General features: G+C 38.2%; 1 protein-coding gene across 5 annotated transcripts in view; it reads left to right on the top strand.

The window, feature by feature from the left end:
• The window catches only part of sun1b (Sad1 and UNC84 domain containing 1b), a 74,403-nt gene that overhangs the window by 5,351 nt on the left and 48,181 nt on the right, over positions 1–20,871 (top strand). The window contains exons 1-2 of one of the 5 annotated variants that reach the window (XM_062036637.1): positions 2,660–2,888; positions 11,539–11,636. The exons of 1 other annotated variant lie outside the window; for it this stretch is intronic. In XM_062036637.1, the coding sequence (XP_061892621.1) occupies positions 11,554–11,636 (83 nt within the window). In that variant the 5' untranslated portion in view covers positions 2,660–2,888; positions 11,539–11,553. Of the gene's footprint in view, positions 1–2,659; positions 2,889–11,092; positions 11,224–11,538; positions 11,637–20,871 lie in introns of those variants that run through there. 3 more of the 5 variants (XM_062036638.1, XM_062036636.1, XM_062036640.1) reach the window with 3 other exon arrangements.

Raw genomic sequence — 20,871 nt, 5'->3', positions numbered from 1 at the left:
ATCCCGGAGACCCCAAAGGGTTTTGGTCAAAAAAATATTAAAAATGTGTCATTATTCAGTATTAATATTTTTTTAAATTTTTTTCCATTTAAATCTTTAGATGAACATTAGGTCTATCTGTCAATATAACGTTTTTAAAGATTTAAGTTGTGTGCTCTTTTTGTCAAGCGTTAAAAAATAAATTCTAAATTTTTTTTACTGTTTACTTTTAACACAATAATCTCGAGATCCACTTCAGGGGCCGTACTTATCAAGCTTCTTAGAGTGCCATTTTACACTTAAGTCCTGAGAATTTGCGAAATTTAGTCCTACTCTCAAACTTAAGAATAAAAGCTTTTTATCAACGTTCTTAAGTCTAAGAATCACTCCTACTCTCCACGATATTTAAGAGACCTTCAGAGGTGTCTTAAGTGGTTAGGAGTTGCCAGCAGGGGATGGCACTGAGGCGAGAGAGACGTGCGCGAACGTTCAGGGAACGGAACAATGTTTTTTGTTTTTTTTGATGACGAGCAGCTGATCAAACGGTATCGTTTAGACAAAGCGGATATTATTTTTGTCACAGATTTAATACTTTTCGATTCTTTGTTGATTTCTGCATGTGGCTGCAGTGGGCTAGTATATATAGAGCCACCCACACCAGTTTCAAATTAGTTGCCTAATTAATGAATTGGAAAGAAAATGTTATGACAGTAGCGTATGTGTGTGGCCGTGAGGTGAGTGACGTCAGTGAGTGTGTGGGCGATAGAAGAGAGGGAGCGGTAGCGTGAGTGCCGGCGGGGACTAGTTTGTTTTGTATTATTTTGTAGTTTATTGTCAAAATATACACTCCCATTGTCCACTTAAATATTTCCAAGATATTTCTTTATTCTTAGACAACGGATTCCCTTCCGTGATTGGTCATTTCTATGGACACAGAAATGACGTCACCTAAAATTCCGTTTACGGCACATAGTAATGTCGTAATTCAGCTCTGAGTGTGACACTTAAGATTCAGTCCTACACTTCGCTGAAAGTGTGAGTAAGACGCTTGATAACTAACTTTTAAGTGCAGCTTTCAGCGAATAATTTATTTACTCTTAAGTCAACTCTTAGCAGACTTCTTAGGAGTAATTCTAAGAAGCTTGATAAGTACGGCCCCAGATCTATCCGTCAATTATAAGTTTTATTGTTGTTTATCTTTTTTGTTTGTTAGTTTTAGGCCCTTATTTTAAAAAAATCAGCTCAGTTTTTTATATGGCAAACACAAAATATGCAACATTTTCCCCCAAAAATACCTCAAAGTGGAATATTTAATGTGACTTAATTGGAGCCTTGAATAGGTCAATAATTCATACTAACATTGATTTTGATTCATTATTGTTTTTTAAACAAAGAAACCGCCTGCATGGCAGCTTTGTGTTATTAGAGTAAACATTGCAACATTTTCTTGTTACATTTCACCTGTTTGCTCTTATATACCACTTTTTATGTTTTTAATTTTTTTCAATCGTATTTTTAAAATGTGCCGTGGGCATACTTGCCAATCTTGAGACCTCCAATATCGGGAGGTGGGGGGTTGGGGGCGGGGGGCGTGGTTATTTACAGCTAGAATTCACCAACTCGAGTATTTCATATATATTTCATATATATATATATATATATATATATATATATATATATATATATATAGCTAGAATTCACTGAAAGTCAAGTATTTCATATATATATATATATATATATATATATATATATATATATATATATATATATATATATATATTTATATATTTATTTTATTTACCTACAAAAAATAAATAAATACTTGAATTTCAGTGTTCCGGTTGCTATCCATTAGATGGCAGTATTGTCCTGTTTAACTTCTCCGTTCATGATGAGTGTATCATTTCGGCCACCGTGTTCAATGGAGAAGTCTGTTCTACAAAATTTACAGGCAACATACACCTTCCCCTTCGAACTGTCCTGGATGAACTGAAATTCTTGTTTCTATTCGTTTTGGAACTTGCAAGCGTATTTCTTCATCTTGCTCGTCGACGGCGTCGCCATGTCTGTAGTTTCCTCGTTCTTCTGCTTTGTCTCCTTGTTAGCTTTGTGTTATTAGAGTAAACATTGCAACCTTTTCTTGTTACATTTCACCTGTTTGCTCTCATATACCACTTTTTATGTTTTTTATTTTTTTCAATCGTATTTTTAAAATGTGCCGTGGGGCCGTTAAAAAATGACCTGCGGGCCGCAAATGGCCCCAGGGCCGCACTTTGGACACCCCTGCAGTATATGTAACAGCTGCAGCAAAAAAAAAGAAGGCTGGGTTTAAATGTAACTTAGATATTGGGTTTCACTATGTAAAAGCGCTTTGAGTCACTAAAGAAAAGCGCTATATAAACATAATTCACTGCACTTTTCGTCAACAAATATGACGTCATACAACAATGGCGGTGCCTATTAAAAAATGTAAAAGAGGCATCCCTACTTTTTTTTTTTTGTTTAGTCGGGTCACCCTTCACCACAACCTGTTCTGCGTGTAAACGGGAGTGTGCGGTCCCCGCAGCTGTCAGTTGCTCCTCCAATAGAGTTGAAGTGTGCAGAGAGCCGAGTGGGAGGATCAGCAGCCATCCTTCTGGCTTTGTTTCGCCCGGGAAGCCATTTTGGAAAATCAGTTTGTTGTTGTGCACCACTAGCGCATATTACACACACACACACATACACACACACTGGATACTTTGGAACTTTCCCCATCCTGGAGTAATAACGTCGAGTTCCCAAACAAAACAAGAAACGTGACGTTTTTTTTTGTGTTTTTTTTATTGGAATACCGGAATAAGTTAGCTCATTGTCAGCAGTGGATCCTATTGGCTGGAGGATGGTAGCATGTATGGATTCATATTCCACGGGCAAGTTAGCATGCTAACATGTTGTTATTTGCTTTCATTACGTCATTGCCGCACTCCTTTACTCATTCCTGGCCCTATTCCCAAATAAGATTTGTATAATTTCCTCTTGTAGGGAAATAACGCATGTTTCTGTGACAAAAAGTCAATGTGCGTCTAATAAATCTAAATTTAGCCACCGCGCACTGGGGGGAATGTGACCGGCTTATATGGCGTTTTTGGGCCGGTCACTCCTCAGCTGTTAATCGGCCAAATGTTGCTCGTTGAAGCGGGGCCGGTGTTTGGCTCCTCGCTCGCAGGTGGTTTGCGTAAAGGAGCGAGCAAAGTATGACGTACAGAGTAGAAACACAACACGGTCAGTTTGTCACCGTGCTGCACGTTTGTACTGAGCCGTTGTGTGCGTGTGTGCATGCACGAACACGGTAGCATTGTTCGACCTGTCTCTTGTATACTCCGAACTATAGGGTTGCTATTTTAGACAGAGCTTCTTTTCTTTTTTTGCTGATTGACACAGTAGGTTTGTTGTCGTTGGCAATGAATGCAATCATGTTCACCACAACATCGGATGACCCTTAAGGAAGAAAATTAAAAACTAATATTGGCTCTGTTAAGAAGCCGAACTGGCTTTTTTGGATTTTTGCTTCAGATTATCCCTCTTTTGGGCTCAATGATCCAGAGTTGAAACAATTATGGGCTGCGGATAAAGCCATCTGTTTGTTTGCATACTTGTCTGCATGGAATTGAAAATCCCCAAGAAAGCGTGAGTAAGAAAAAAGGTTTAAAAAAATGTCAGCGCTTGTTTTTATTACTATTTTTATTATTTGTTATTTCTTCAGTCAATGGTCAACAAAATAAACAAACAGTTTTACATAAACAAACAGTTGTACATTCATAAATTAAAAATGTTGCAGACCGAAAGAGTTTAGGCCAGGCCTGGGCAATTCTTTTGACTCGGGGGGCCAAATTTAGAGAAAAAAATGTCTGGGGGCCGGTATATCTTTTTTTTGGAAAACTAATACAAAACCTCACAATAAAGTCTGATTGAATGCTAAAAATGTTATGACAGACCGCCTTAAAAATGGAATGGAATTTTATTTTTTTTTCGATGAATGATAAAACCCTGAATATTGAGAATATATGAACGTCACACCCCCTCTCAATCGACACATTTTACAATCAAGCCAAATGCAACAAACGCAGCGAAATATGAACGCGAAGGGTAAAAAAACATCTGCAATCTGATATATCACTAAGCTTTAGAACTTTGTTGTAAAAATCTCCTTCTGTGTCTGTCCCTGACGCTCGCATTTCAGGCTGGCCGCTCTGGAAACACTCTGTGGAAACGCTCCCCACCCACACTGCTTGGTGCCTCGTCTGACCTGCTGTGACGTAGATTACCATAGTAACTAGTAGGGTTGTACGGTATACAGGTATTAGTATAGTACCGCGATACTAATGAATCATATTCGGTACCATACCGCCTCTGAAAAGTACCGGTCCGCCACAACTAGGGTTGGGTATCGTTTGAATTCGAACGATTCCGATTCCAAATCTTTGTTTCGATTCCGATTCCTGACGATTCTCGATTCCGATTCTTTTAAGAGGCAGGGTCAAAAAAAAGTTTAGGATATTTTAAATGAGCTAGCTAACCTACAGTCTTTCTGAATGAAATAGTCTGACATTCTCCATCAATTTTAATTCTATTAACTTTTTATGAACTTTACTATAAATTCCTCACAGGGCTATTTTCAACTAGAATATAAATATCAAATCTATGAACTTGAATATAAATATTATAAATTATGAATACATTTTCCCAGGAGTACACTTTCCTCAAGAGAGCTTTATTTTTGAAAACCTCATGAAAACACATTTACACACACAAGTGTATGAAGCTGCAGGTACTTAAAAATGTTACCGTGCTCCCACTGATGGGCTAACCTGGTGCAGAAAAGCAAATAAACAATAAGAAACAACTTGCAAAACCCAGTCCAGATTAGCAGCAGGTACAGTATAAAATCAGAGACAGTTCTTGTTTAGGAAAATGACCATATCCGCCTTCTCAGGCAGGATGCCAATAATGCAATTTTTTCTGGTCCCCTTTATTTAGAAAATTATCAAAATAATATTGGTATCAGGACAACACTAGTCACTAAAATATCATGCAAAAAGCGCAGATTCCAACCATTGAAATATGTTGTATAGTTCAAGACTTACGGTAATTTGAAAACATCACTGCACATCATAATGGCAGCTACAGTTTCCATCTTAAAGATCTAAAAAAGTTATTTGGGAATGTCCGGCGGGCCAGATTGAAAAGCTTAACGGGCCGCATGTGGCCCCCGGGCCTTAATTTGCCCAGGTCTGGTTTAGGCTGAAGTTGAACACTTATTGCGCCTAACCCTATAAACAAAGTCAAATACAAGATGAGCTTCCAAAAATTATGAAATTTCCTTTTCACAACATATTATGAATACACATTGTACACAACATAAATACTGTTCAATTATATACACAGTAAAGGCATGTGAAATATCTTTGTACACATGTTAAACCTTTGCACCAATTATATACTATATACAAACAATTATACTTCCATTATTATTTATATCCCACATTTAGTTTTTAATTAACATTGATCATAGTATTAACTACTGTGTTGATTCAAGAGTGATATATTTTTCCAAGACATTGGTCTTAAAGTGTTTTTTAAATGTGTGAATGGAACTGGAACAACACTTGTGAGGAATGTTTGGTTACTGTAGAACAGGGGTCGGCAACCCAAAATGTTGAAAGAGCCATATTGGACCAAAAATTTAAAATTTTTAAAATCTGTATAGTGAATTAAGTGAAGTGAATTATATTTATATAGCGCTTTTCTCTAGTGACTCAAAGCGCTTTACATAGTGAAACCCAATATCTAAGTTACATTTAAACCAGTGTGGGTGGCACTGGGAGCAGGTGGGTAAAGTGTCTTGCCCAAGGACGCAACGGCAGTAACTAGGGTGGCGGAAGCGGGGATCGAACCTGCAACCCTTAAGTTGCTGGCACGGCCGCTCTACCAACCGAGCTATACCGCCCCACCATATATAGTATAGACCGCGAAAAATGAACAGCTGTATATAAGTCTTATAATGAAGGCAACACATGACGTAAGTGTCTATATTAGCTATAATAGCCTACTATCAAAACGATTTTAAAAGTCTTATATAAGTGTTATAATAAAGACAACACATGATGTAAGTGTCTATATGAGCTATATTAGCCTACTATCAAAATTAATTTAAAAGTCTTATATAATTCTTATAATGAAGGCAACACATGACGTAAGTGTCTATATTAGCTATAATAGCCTACTATCAAAATGATTTTAAAAGTCTTATATAAGTGTTATAATGAAGGCAACACATGATGTAAGTGTCTGTAATAGCTATAATAGCCTAATAGCAAAACGATTTTAAAAGTCTTATATAAGTGTTATAATAAAGACAACACATGATGTAAGTGTCTATATTAGCTATATTAGCCTACTATCAAAATTAATTTAAAAGTCTTATATAATTCTTATAATGAAGGCAACACATGACGTGTCTATATTAGCTATAATAGCCTACTATCAAAATGATTTTAAAAGTCTTATATGAGTGTTATAATGAAGGCAACACATGATGTAAGTGTCTATAATAGCTATATTAGCCTACAATCAAAATTACTTTAAAAGTCTTATATAAGTGTTATAATAAAGACAACACATGATGTGTCTATATTAGCTATATTAGCCTACTATCAAAATTACTTTAAAAGTCTTATATAAGTGTTATAATGAAGACAACACATGATGTGTCTATATTAGCTATGAGAGCCTACTATCAAATCAACTGTGTCGCAGGCTGAAACAAATCTTCGTTGACAGAAATGTTGAAATGTAATATTTATTCAACACATTTTTACAACATTAGAAACCATTAGTAAATCAGAGGCTGCTCAGAAGGTGAGATAACTCCTGGAAATGACTGGCTTTTAATGGCCAAAGGTATAGATGTGTGTGTCCAAGTTAAAGGAAACAGCAGTCTGTCTTCTTTTAATAGATTTATTACAATCTTTGGCAAGATAGGTAATGTTTGCTGTGGTCTGGAACAACATGGCACACAAACAACTATCAGAAATGCAGTCAATATTACATACTATACAGGTATATTATATACAGATAATGCAGACATGCAAAACTAAATTATATACAAAGAGGATAAAAGTAAAGGCTATTAAATAAGCTCAAATATACCTACAAACGATGCATAATGATGCAATATGTACATACTGCTGGCATAAATAGCATGTTAGCATCCATTAGCTTGCAGTCATGCAGTGACCAAATATGCCTGATTAGCACTCCAACAAGTCAATAACATCAACAAAGCTCACCTTTGTGGATTCACGCACAGCATAAAACAGGGCTGTCAAAATGTTGAAAGAGCCATGTTGGACCAAAAATACAAAAAATAAATCTGTCTGGAGCCGCAAAAAATGTAAAGCCTTTATAATAAGTGTTAAAATGAAGGCAATACATGATGTAAGTGTCTATATTAACCTACTATCAAAATGACTATGTGTCGCAGGCTGACGCAAATTTTTGTTGACAGAAATCTTGAAATGGAATATTCTACACATTTTTACAACATTGGAAATCATTAGTAAAACTTCTCAGAGGGTGAGATAACTCCTGGAAATGACTGGTTTAGAATGGCCAAAGTTATAGATGTGTGTGTCCAAGTTTATGGAACCGGCAGGCTGTCTTCTAATGGATTTATTACAATCTTTGCAAGCCGGGTAACGTTTGCTGTGGTCTGGAACAACATGGCACACAACTATCAGAAATGCGTCATGAGACATGCAAATATAAATTGAATTAAGAGGACTTAAAGGAAATTAAATTAGCTCAAATATACCTACACACGAGGCATAATGATGCAATATGAACATACAGCTAGCCTAAATAGCATGTTAGCATCGATTAGCTTGCAGTCATGCAGTGACCAAATATGCCTGATTAGCAGTCCACACAAGTCAATGACGTCAACAAAGCTCACATTTGTGCCTTCACGAACAACAATAAAAGTTTGGTGGACAAAATGAGACAAGAAAGCGGTGGCATAAAACACGTCTTAGAAAGTCAGAGAAAGTTGTACATGTCAACAAACTATGGTAAGTTCAAGGACCGCCAAAATTAATAGGACAAAACGGCGCTCTTCAAATAGTCTCTAATCACAGAATCATGTTTAATATAAACAGTGTGATTTATAACAATTAGGGAGGTTTGTGTCATGTTTGTCCTCCTGCAGAAACCATATTAAAACAAAAAATATATTTTTTCCCTCATCTTTTTCCATTTTCATACATTTTTGAAAAAGCTCCAGGGAGGCGCTAAAGAGCCGTGCAAAATAAATACTAGTCAAATATACTGCAAAGAAAGGGACTTGTAAAACTGGTAAATACATTTCCACAAAATTATGCAGTGCTAAAATAGTTTACTTTTACCCAAATTAATAATACATAATACTATGTTTCTTAAATAAACTGTGAATAAGATTAAAGTGCAAATGAAAATAAAGCTTCAACACTTAAGTCATAATTTTTGCGCTGAAGAAACTTCTTTATGACACTGGTTCTCAAACTTTTTTCAACTAGTACCACCTCAGAAAAAAGTACCACCAAAATGACCAAGATTAAAATACAGTACATAGTAGGCCTAAGTATTCATTAAAAACAAGACCCAGATTTTATTTGACAAGTATATTTAATATTTTGGCCACTGTAACATTACACACAATTTAAATAGAGGAAAACCCAACACTACTTTAATCAAGTGATCCTTCAGCCTACCGCTAAATCGAGTCTGCGTACCACTAGGGGTACACGTACCACAGTTTGAGAATCACTACTCTATGACATTAACTCCAGACTTCTTCGGTTTGTTTGACGTTGTCATTACTGCCACACATTGTGGAAAGAGTAATACACTTGAGTACCACTGTGGCCCATACTGAGAAACATATATTTGTGGCGGCCCTCTAGAAGGAGTTTGCGACCCAAAAATGGGCCCTGTGGTTAAGAAACTGCTGTAATGAATCCTGATAACGTAAAAGTGAGACTGTTTTCATATAACGCATTAAAATGTTATCACTATGGTCTCTTGCTTACAATACATCAATGTAGATTCAAGATTGTCATATGCACAGTTAAACAGACAGTTTGCCATACAATGAAAATCTTACTTTGCTAGTCCACCCTTCAACAAGTCACAAGGTATTTAGCTAAAATAAAAAATAAAAATGTTATATACAAGGCATAGTGAGTAACATAACATTATTGCACATTCTGATTCACAGTCAACAGTATAAATATGGAGGTGACATTGGGTCACAGCATCAGTTAAAAGTGTCTTTAGTATTTCAAAGGAACTGGCTGTTACCTTGTAAACACTAAAATACCCAAATTTGGATGTGCACAAATTTATGCAAGCATTCCCTCAGGAATGGCAAACACACCAGGCTGCCCTCATTTTCCCACTATCACTCAAGATAAACTTTTAACACAAAGTGTACATTTACCTGCAGGGAGACATTACTGTCATATTTCAAATTCCCTACCCAATATACAGCAAGTAGTGTAAAAACCAAGGAATATGCATATGCAAGACTGCATGATTTATTTAAACTTTTAACACAAAGTGTACATTTACCTGCAGGGAGACATTACTGTCATAATTCAAATTCCCTACCCAATATACAGTAAGTAGTGTAAAAACTAAGGAATATGTATATGCAAGACGGCATGATTTATTTAAACAGGCCTAAGTGAAAATGAAAGCTTTACAGTTTCCATGTAAACACTGAATACTGTTCTGTACTAAAAATAAAGGGCATGCTGGAAGTACACTACCGTTCAAAAGTTTGGGTTCACCCAAACAATTTTGTGGAATAGCCTTCATTTCTAAGAACAAGAATAGACTGTCGAGTTTCAGATGAAAGTTCTCTTTTTCTGGCCATTTTGAGCGTTTAATTGACCCCACAAATGTGATGCTCCAGAAACTCAATTTGCTCAAAGGAAGGTCAGTTTTGTAGCTTCTGTAACGAGCTAAACTGTTTTCAGATGTGTGAACATGATTGCACAAGGGTTTTCTAATCATCAATTAGCCTTCTGAGCCAATGCGCAAACACATTGTACCATTAGAACACTGGAATGATAGTTGCTGGAAATGGGCCTCTATACACCTATGTAGATATTGCACCAAAAACCAGACATTTGCAGCTGAAATAGTCATTTACCACATTAGCAATGTATAGAGTGTATTTCTTTAAAGTTAAGACTGGTTTAAAGTTATCTTCATTGAAAAGGACAGTGCTTTTCCTTAAAAAATAAGGACATTTCAATGTGACCCCAAACTTTTGAACGGTAGTGTAAGTGTTCTGTTTAATGGAAAACCACACCATTGTTTTAGTGTCTGTGATTACATTTCAATTTACAAACTACTGACCTGGCAGTGTAGATCTTTTTGCAGTTCATTTTAAACTTATACTGCTTAGAAATGAAATAAATAAAGAAACGCACATAAAAAGCGTGTAACTTTAGTCTAGTTCAGGGGTGTCCAAAGTGCCGCCCTGGGACAATTTGCAGCCTGCAGTACACGTTTTTTTTTTATTGGCTCACATCAGAGCAATATGAAGTAAACATTGGAGCCAAGGTGAAAATAAAAGTTTATACAAATAAGGTTCCAGCCACCCCTGCAACTCCCAGGGGGACAAGTGGTAGAAAATGAATATATGGATGGTTGTGATGTTAAAAGAGAAAATTGAAATAGTATGCCATCACACTCCTATTACGATATAACAATGCCTACATTTGTTTGGTTTTAGCATGTGGCTGTAATTTTTGTTCTAGATGCTGCAGTTGGTGGAAAAAAGTTTAGACACCCTTGCTTAAGTTTATAAAGTTTTTAACTCAGGCACTAGGGCAAATTAAATGTGTCTGCTTCAGTTATATTTGGCAATAGATTGGCCTTATACAGCGGTATTTACTTTGAAGGCAGCTCTCACTGTGAAAAGAGCAACTTCACAGTGCTTTCCCGCCTATTTGCCTAAAAAAAACAAAAAACCTCAGCCCCACCTCCTTGTTATATAACACTGTCTTCCCTGTGTGCGGAGCTCACACAAGTAGTAGCTCAAGCGAGGGGACAGCTCGGGGAGTAAGAGATCTTCCCGCCTGACTGCTGCTACCAGAAGGGGAGCAGAGCAACAAGTTATTCATTACGGTCTTCAAGGCAGCCAACATGCAGGAAGAGGTTAGGAAACATTGCCGTGTTGCGGGTTTTAGACAATGTCAGGCCTACTTAAGCCGTTGTCTCGCTTTTCCGGGAATTGTGTTCAGCGTAGCAGCAGAAACTAGCGAGCAATCAGGGAATTGACTTCAGATCAAGACAACAAGCTTAATAGGGATATTTTCTCTGTAATTAACTCTATTAAAATGGTTTGAAATCAAAGAGACAGGTTGAACAAGGCACTGCATGTGTATGTGGCGAGTGGATATGAGTTTGTGCTTATCTCCCTGCAATATGTCAGCGTGGGCTGACCTGTCCCTTGCATCCCGACTCTTGCAGTCTAAACAACGAAGAATGACCATGGATTTTTCCCAACTGCACACATACGCGCCGCCACAGTGTGCTCCGGAGAACACCGGCTATACCTACTCCCTCAGGTGAGAACTCGGTGCTCTGCCAGCCGCAGCATCGAATCGCGAGCCCTCTTTGGCAAATGTCCGCTCAGGGTTGTAAATCCGCTGGGATTTGGTGCTATTTACTTGGTTATGGTGCTATTTGAAGAAGGAGCTGACTCGTGTATTGCTGTTAGGATTGATCTTGCTTTGACAGATTGCAAACTTCCACAAATGATTTCCTTCGCTAAAAGCGTCTGTGGTTGTGGTTTTAATGAAACTTAATGGTCTTTCTGGCACGTGGACATTCTCAGCTGAACTAGTTGATCAGCCTCCCATGATTTAATTATTTTAACCATCTACGTTGTGTAAGTGTGTGGGCAAAGTAGGTCTGGGCGATATGGACCAAAACTGATACCGCTGTATTTTTAGTCAGAATGGCAGTATACGGTATATACTAGTATCTTAAAAAACATGCAAATTGCTTAAGGTTGCCTAAGTGTTTTATGGCTGGATTACCAGTGTTGAGAGTACTCAGATTATTTGTGTGGTAAGTAGTAACGAATGGTTTATTCTTATTAATTAGTTAGCCGGTACTATGTCAAAGCAGTTTTTGGTCATTTAGTTCACTGTTTTTCAATCTTTTCTGAGCCAAAGCATTTTTTTTTCATTGAAAAAATCTCGAGGCACACCACCAGCAGAAAACATAACAAATTTTAACTCAGCAGCCGATATTGACAGTAAAAAGTCTTATCTCGCAATTTTAGGATATGAAATCAAACCATAACCAACCATGCATCACTATAGCTCTTGTCTCAAAGTAGGTGTACTGTCACGGCCTGTCACATCACGCCGTGACTTATTTGGAGTTTTTTGGTGTTGTCCTGTGTGTAGTGTTTTAGTTCTTGTCTTGCACTCCTATTTTGCTGTTGATTGTCATGTCATGTACGGATGTACTTTGTGGACGCCGTCTGCTTCTCCACATGCTGTAAGTCTTTGCTGCTGTCCAGCATTCTGTTTTTTGTTTACTTTGCATCCAGTTCAGTTTTAGCTTCGTTTTGCATAGCCATCCCTAAGCTTCAATGCCTTTTCTTAGCGGCACTCGCCTTTTGTTTATTGTTGGTGTTTGCTTTAGATATCTTTTTACCTGCACACTGCCTCCCGCTGTCGTCTGCATATTGTGATCACCACAAACCATGTTGGCAGCTACAAAGCAATTAGCTACCTGCTGCCACCTACTGATATGGAAGAGTATTACACGATTACTCTGCTGATCTCTAGACAGCACAGACACTCAACAACGGCACATTTGCGGATTATAATTACTGGTTTTCAAAAAATATTTTTAAGCCAATTAGGTGAAATTACATAATCTCCCATGGCACACCAGACGATATCTCACGATACACAAGTGTGCCGCGGCACAGTGGTTGAAAAACACTGATTTAGTTCATTAACGTTAGGTTTATAGACTGCGCGGGGATACATGGAGCTTCTACTCACTCACTGCAGTGAAAGCCGCTGGATGTTAAGTTTAAAACTACTTTTTAGCCACCCAGCCGCTATACTCCAGTAGTCTAGTCCGCACAGGAGGCTATGGGGAGAGGCACTTTCAAACAGAGTTGTCGCTAAACATTTGACAACTTGTGAACAACATAAACAAATAAGATTAGTGATAAAGTCGCTACAATAAGAGATTAACAAATTGGCGTGTGTGTAAATAAAGCTGTAGTCACTCACCTATAGCCAAATGCAGTCGCTGACCAAAGCATTGCATGACTTTGGAGTCGGCACTGAGGCGCCATATTCATTTGAAAAGTTTTGTTGTGGTGTGTCACACGTCAGAAAAGCCTACGTAAACACGCGAGGGGCAGGGGTGAGCCAAAGAGAATGCCCTGTGCCTTGCCCGTTAAGTGCAGAAAAGAGCAAACAGCCGTAACAAAGGCACTTCAAAAGATACCGGGAAGGTGGTATTGTCTCAAATATATACCACTTTCTAAAATATACCGGTATTAACTATAATACCGATATACCGCCCAGCCCTAGGGCAAAGGTGTTATTGAATTATGCTTAAGTGTCCTCCCTCCTATATATTGGTGCTTGTATGACATTTGAGCAAGCATTTTGACTTTTGTTGATTTTTTGGACTTCTGACACAAAATATATGACATATAACAGGTAACAATGCCAGTTTTAGCGCCGTGGGCTAGGCCCCCTTTATCCCATTGCTTCATCAATGCTGCCCTTGTACGTCCGTATGTAACGCTCATGACCTCCACTGCTTCCAGAATTTTGCGGTGTTGCAGTTGCGCTAATTCTATATTAAAAGTTTATCTCCGTCACACATTCACGCCTTCATTTCATTGTTTATTTTAAATGAAACCTCGACTTGTGACGATAATCTCTCATATGTTCTCATTGGTTTGGTTTTATTCATTTCTGAGCACAAATAAAAATTTCTCCCCGGCCATTCTCGCGGCATTCCGTAGAGAATATCACTCTGGACATATATCTGCCCATGTGGCCCTTGTCTAAAATCATTACTCACTGGCAACGAGTGATCACATACGTTATTCTATGACTATGCTACACTGTGCATGTGTACATGTTTTGTAAACAAAATTACAGAAACTGCCCAACCCCCAAAGTTATAAAGCTAGGGGACACACTGGGCTTGTTATTTATGTTTCTTTTGTCATTGTTGCACAATATTCCACTAGGAATCCCCCTGTCGCCCATCTTTTGTGTTTGTGTGTGTGTCTCTGTAAAAACACTCAGCCATTGCTGGTTGCATTTATTGCTAAAGTCCTCTATTTTATTTTTTTTAGTTACAGCATTGTTGCAACAATGTGGTCCTTCGTGACCACGTGTTGTGTGGGTGTGGTCGACACATTACCCAGAAAGTCTGTGCAAGTAGAAGAATGCTGTTGTCTAAAGCAACGATGTTGCTATTGTGGAGAGCTGTATGTCAATATATTTCCCCTTTTGCTTACTTATACTGACTTGAGTTGCAGTTGTGCTTCATTTAAGGGAGTAGAAACATCCCATTATTCAAGTGAAAGTATGAAAGCGTCTTTTGAAAAAAAAGGCAAGTCGAAGCAAAGACCTGTTATTAGATTTACAGCTTGTCATGAAAAAACGTACAATGAAATGAACATTTTACTCCACCGTCATAACTTCATTCCAGGGCAGCTCAAATGTCAATGTTATGTTTTCTTCCTAAAATCCTCAAGTAAATATTATGCCATTAAGAAAAAGTGAATGCACCCACCAGTATTGTAAATGTATTGTAAATATCATTCAAGTCATTAATATTTTTGCACATCAGCACTCCTTTCTTGCATACATGCTGACAAGTATGTTTTTACGGTACTCAACTAAATGCAATAATTGAGCTTCAGAGCAGTGAGCTTTTTACAGCATACCTCCTTTTAATAGTCAATCAATCAATCAATGTTTATTTATATAGCCCTAAATCACAAGTGTCTCAAAGGGCTGTACAAGCCACAACGACATCCTCGGTACAGAGCCCACATACGGGCAAGGAAAACTCACCCCAGTGGGACGTCAATGTGAATGACTATGAGAAACCTTGGAGAGGACCGCATATGTGGGTAACCCCCCCCCCCCCCCCCCCCCCCCCCCCTCTAGGGGAGACCGAAAGCAATGGATGTCGAGTGGGTCTGACATAATATTGTGAAAGTCTAACACATCAGCGAGAGTCCAATCCATAGTGGGGCAAGCAGGAACCATCCCGAGTGGAGACGGGTCAGCAGCGTAGAGATGTCCCCATCTGATGAACAGGCTAGCGGTCCACCCCGGGTTTGGAGCAGAGTAGAAAAGAAAAGAAAAGAAACGGCAGATCAACTGGTCTAAACAGGGAGTCTATTTAAAGGCTAGAGTATACAAATGAGTTTTAAGATGAGACTTAAATGCTTCTACTGAGGTAGCATCTAATAGTAAGACGTTTACATTCTAAAATGCTGCTCTTTTCTTTTTGCTTGCATGTGATTTACCTACATTGAGTATGTAGTAAAATAGCACTCAGGAATCTGTCAGGTAGACTGGAACATGTTAATCGTGTTCTTTTGAATGCAGTCAGCTGAGAATCTATTAATGAACCTCACAGTCACAAACATGGCCCTGATCCTGGGATTAGTCTAACAGTTTGTGCTTACTTGCTAGCCAATGTCTTCCCCCCAACCATGTCCGTGCTGTTGCAGAGAAGTGTATAAAACGTAGTAAAGTAGAAGTAGCCCTTTCGTTACATTCATCCTCTGACTCGGCTACGCTGCATTTTAAACGGAGGGAACGTACTGATTGGATAGACTAAAAATAATGCCTGTGTTCAAGTGTCAGTGTTCAGACTAGCGCCATTGTATTTGTGTGTGCAACTGTGCATGTATGTGTTGCCCACAATGACGACAACACAAATGTGTAGCGACGGACAGAGTCAGGTGACTGAGATCGTTGGCCCACCTGTTACCAGAACTCAAAAGAACAGCGACAGGCTTGTGGCAGAGATCAGTACTCAGCCTTGTCCACATTAACAGGACATCAGTTACATCTTTGACTTGCAAACTTTCGTTGATGATAAATATAATGTACAAGGTTATTCTCAGTGATATTTATTGTACTTTCCTCAGAACTAGCTCTTTTTATTACAGTAAATTAATATTTAGCCAACGGTGTATTGATTGAACTCCAAAGTGCTGGAGCAAATACAACTGGAAAAAATATATAAATATATAGTTAGATTGTTTCCCCTCTAACTTATGTGACTTTATTATTTGCCTGAATCAATGTATTGCAACAGTGTGGAAAGTCTTTATGGATATTCTCATTCATCCAGGTCATTGTATTGTCAGGTCATTCAATCGATCGTAACTGGACTGTTTAGTTTGTCTTGCTCTCATCGTAGCAGGCTTCAGCAGCTCATGCTCATATACTTATATTGGTAAGTCTGAGTGCTGGTACAAAGGCCCAAACAATGAATACTCTTTACAGGACGAGGGGCTCATCCGTAGACAAGAATGGTTTCGCTCTATTGTGGTGTAAAAACAACTGTTAAGATGCAAATGTGAAATGACAGTATTTAAATGGCTACGTTCTGTAAGAAAAACTGTCTATTGGGACAAGTTACTAAAAAGAAGAGAAGGAAAGACCAACCATGGATGGCAAAAGTATTGCAGAATGTTGGCAAAAAGAAAACAAATTACTGAACTTTCCTAGCTATAGAGCACACCGGTATTTTAGCTACACCCACCAAATTTTAGAAGGAATGAATATTTGTATACATGTTAGCCACACCGGACCATAAGCCGCAGCTGTATACGGGTACGAAATATTTTGTAAATGTTTATTCCATACTTTATTGTTTCCAAAGGGTGCTTGTCACAGGGCAGTAAAATGCCTGATCAAACAAAATAGAAGTCCTTGTCATGGACCCACAAGCTGTGGAAGCTAGCTCTCCAATTAGCTAAACAGACTCAACTCCACAGTGACCTTTTGGGAATTTACAAAACAAAAAACAATACAAAAATAATGCCATTGTAAGTTAATAATACTAACATCAACAAATAGAAACATGTTAGCATATTCGTTAATGCTAACAATGCTAGCCTGATTACATTATGATCACACCTACAAATACAGTATGCGTCTAAAAGTCCTACAGACATCACACACCGTTTTCGTTAGTATGAATTGTTTTAGTTATAGTGCAAAACTTTCAAACGTTGCTTGAAAAGATGAATGAAGAATCCTTTCGAGCAAAAGTGCTCTAGACGGTTTTACTTCTGCTTCAAGGCATTAAAACAGAAAAAAACATTTTAATCCGCCTTGCCTTTATCATTCAGTACAGTTTAGTACAAAACCCAAAACCAGTGAAGTTGGCACGCGGTGTAATTCGTAAATAAAAACAGAATACAACGATTTGCAAATCGTTTTCAACTTATATTAAATTGAATAGACTGCAAAGACAAGATATTTAATGTTCAAGCTGAGAAACCAAATTATTTTTTTTGCAAATAATCATTAACTTTGAATTTAATGGCAGCAACACATTGCAAAAAAGTCGGCACAGGGGCATTTTTACCACTGTGTTACATGGCCTTTCCTTTTAACGACACTCAGTAAACATTTGGTAACTGAGGAGACCAATTTTTGAAGCTTTTTCAGGTGGAATTATTTCCCATTCTTGCTTGATGTACAGTTTAAGGTGTTCAACAGTCCGGGGTCTCCGTTTCCAAAGAACCCCCTTACAGTCAGCTTCTAGGGGAGGATTGACATAAATATTTCTTAACAACTCCATACCCTGTAAAAAGGCAGACTTGATGTCCATAGAATGGACTTTCCAGTGATTTTGACAAATTACACTGAGCAATAAATAGCCTTAGAGATTCAGAAGCACATGTTGGTGAATCCTTTTGTAGATTTTTTTAAAATTAAGTTCTTCAAAACCCCTTGCTACAAGTCTGGCTTTGGGTACAATACCAATGTCACTTTCTTCGAGACTACAGACCCACCTAGTGGCATATATTTTCAGTCAAAAATATCAGTTTTTCCAGCTTTCTATCTCATCAAATTATGTCTTTTGTTATGTGTATATCAGCCTCCCTGACAGCTGACTCAGTGTTAAGATTTTGTACACATGACATGTCAACTGCCTCTTTTAGTCCAGTACTGCCATCAGGCTCAATATGCTGCATATTATACCAGTTTTTATAGGTTCATGTAGCCTAACCTGCTCTACTGAGTACTTTAGCTTTACATGTTACACTTGTATCTCTTTTCATGAATGTTACAATGTGTCCTGTTTTTAGCTTCACGTTAAAGTTAAAGTCCCAACGATTGTCACACACACACTGGGTGTCGTGAAATTTGTCCTCTGCATTTGACCCATCCCCATGTTCACCCCCTGGGAGGTGAGGGGAGCAGTGAGCAACAGCATGCGTCACGCTCGGGAATCATTTGGGGATGGGACAGGATTATCACAGGCACTGTCATTCATTGGAGGTGCACCGGTTTGAATTACACCTTCACTCGTGTTTCCCTCTCCATAACTGTCATGTTAATTTTCACCGTCTGTGTTTTGTTCATTATCTGAGCTACAAGATGCTCTGTGTAAAACATCTGTGTCACTATCAGCGGTTATGTTTTTCACATCTTGTTTCAGTGTGAACACTATTTTGTGTAATTTTCCTGTCTTCAATCTGTGTGCACCTTATTAAGTCGTGAGTGATGGACTCTATCTAGAATACTTCCGTGTCTTACAAACACAACAGCTCCATCTAGACCAATCACCACTCCTGGTCCCTTCGAATCTCCTCGTTTATAGTAAACGTTTTCTCCTGTGTCATATTTTTCATCCGTGTATCTGAGCTGTTTTCTTAATGCCCTTCTTATACTCTCTGAACATTGAACTTCAGTGACAGCCTTCCTCGAGGCATGCAAAGCTGATATGTGTTCTCCTTCTCTCGTACTCACTGTAGTGCCCTCTACTGCAGGCAGCTCATTTACCAATACAATAATATTTTGACCAAATACCAGTTGATGTGGACTATAACCATGTACACTATGCATGCAGTTTTTAGTCATTAAGGCCCAGTCCAAGGCAGTGCACAAGTCACAATCTTTTACCCGTTTAACTTTCTGGAAGATGTTTGTCAGTGTCTGATTATGTCGTTCCAACAGTCCGTTGCTCAATGGACTGTATCCTGTTGTTGTCTTAATCTCGATATTGAAGTTTTCTGCCATGTCCCTGAACTCCATCCATCCATCCATTTTCTACTGCTTATTCCCTTCGAGGTCGCTTCTGCCCGATTGTAGCTGAGATAGGCTCCAGCGCCCCCCGCAACCCCCTTCATTGTTAAATTCTCTGCCATTGTCACGGAAGAGCTTTTTGGGACGACCATGGACATTTATCCATGTGTGGATGGAAGAGTTGACAATTAAAAAGTATTTCTTTGTTTTCATATTTCCAGAGCTGAAACGTATGAAATGGTCCATTATATGTAGATACCAAACGCTTGGCTCCAGCTTGTGCAGGTCCACTGGCACCGTTTCATTATACTCCGAAGCTAGAGGCAAACCAACAGCTGGCTTTGGCTTTGCCTTGCTATATATTTGGCACGTGTCACGTTCATCCACTATTTGTTGTAAAATAATGAGACTTTTGATTGATTGATTGAAACTTTTATTAGTAGATTGCACAGTACAGTACATATTCCGTACAATTGACCACTAAATGGTAACACCCGAATACGTTTTTCAACTTATTTAAGTCGGGGTCCACGTTAATCAATTCATGGTAAAGACAGTCCCTGTCTTTGTTCCCTGAACTTTGAATTAGATTATGCAGGCGATCTGCTGATGCATGAAGTTTGAGGAGGACCTTGTTTTTCTCCATTGTGGACATATTTTCTGTTATGATCAGGACTTCATCCTCAGCAAATAAATCTTGAATTCGACATTCCATGTCATCATTGTCTCATGTCGACACTGTAGTGTCCTGAGCTGGTAAACTGAAGAGGTATCTGCTGCTTAAACATCACTGCCCTGTCGTTTTCTATGTCTAATGTAATTCCTGCCTTTTTTAATGATATTTTACTCAGCAGGAGGGGAATATCGACTATGACACTTTGTCCGTCCTATTTTAGTACTTCTGAGCTTATTTACCTGCTTTTCATTGAGATTATCTACATAACTTTCAAGCCACTTTTCTCCACACACTGTGCGAGTGCAGGCAGTGTCTATGATTGCTGAGCCTGCAGCTTCACTCATTAAAATTTTAACTTCATCCACATTGTCATTTTCAGTCAATCTTACTTGTTCGTGCTTCTTGTGCGGGCAGTTCTTTGCCCAGTGACATGTGCTTCAACACACGGCACATCGGGAATACAATTATGAACTACACTTTTATCAGATAGCTTTATTGCATTCCATAAACCGGAATATAGATTACATACAAATTCCTTGGTCATTAATACTAAAATACAGAAATGTACATATATTGTACTCTTTAAAACCACAAAGATTATGTACAAACCAAACAACAGGCTAACAGAAAAGGTTCAACAATTCTCAACCAGAGAGTAAAAATACAATTTTAGGAATTAACAGAATCTAAAACATTTGTATGTCTGCACAACAGTAAAATAACTTAGTCTATCTATATTTGGAGTTAAACTACAGAAATAATTAAGTCAGGAACTTAAACAATGTACATAATGGATATAAAAAAAATATGGAACTCTACGTCACAATAACTGAAAGTGAA

The sequence above is a fragment of the Entelurus aequoreus genome, linkage group LG25, assembly GCF_033978785.1.
Source record: "Entelurus aequoreus isolate RoL-2023_Sb linkage group LG25, RoL_Eaeq_v1.1, whole genome shotgun sequence".
Taxonomy (NCBI): domain Eukaryota; kingdom Metazoa; phylum Chordata; class Actinopteri; order Syngnathiformes; family Syngnathidae; genus Entelurus; species Entelurus aequoreus.
The sequence above is the reverse complement of the archived record's forward strand: the minus strand, read 5'-3'. Positions and strand labels throughout refer to the sequence as shown.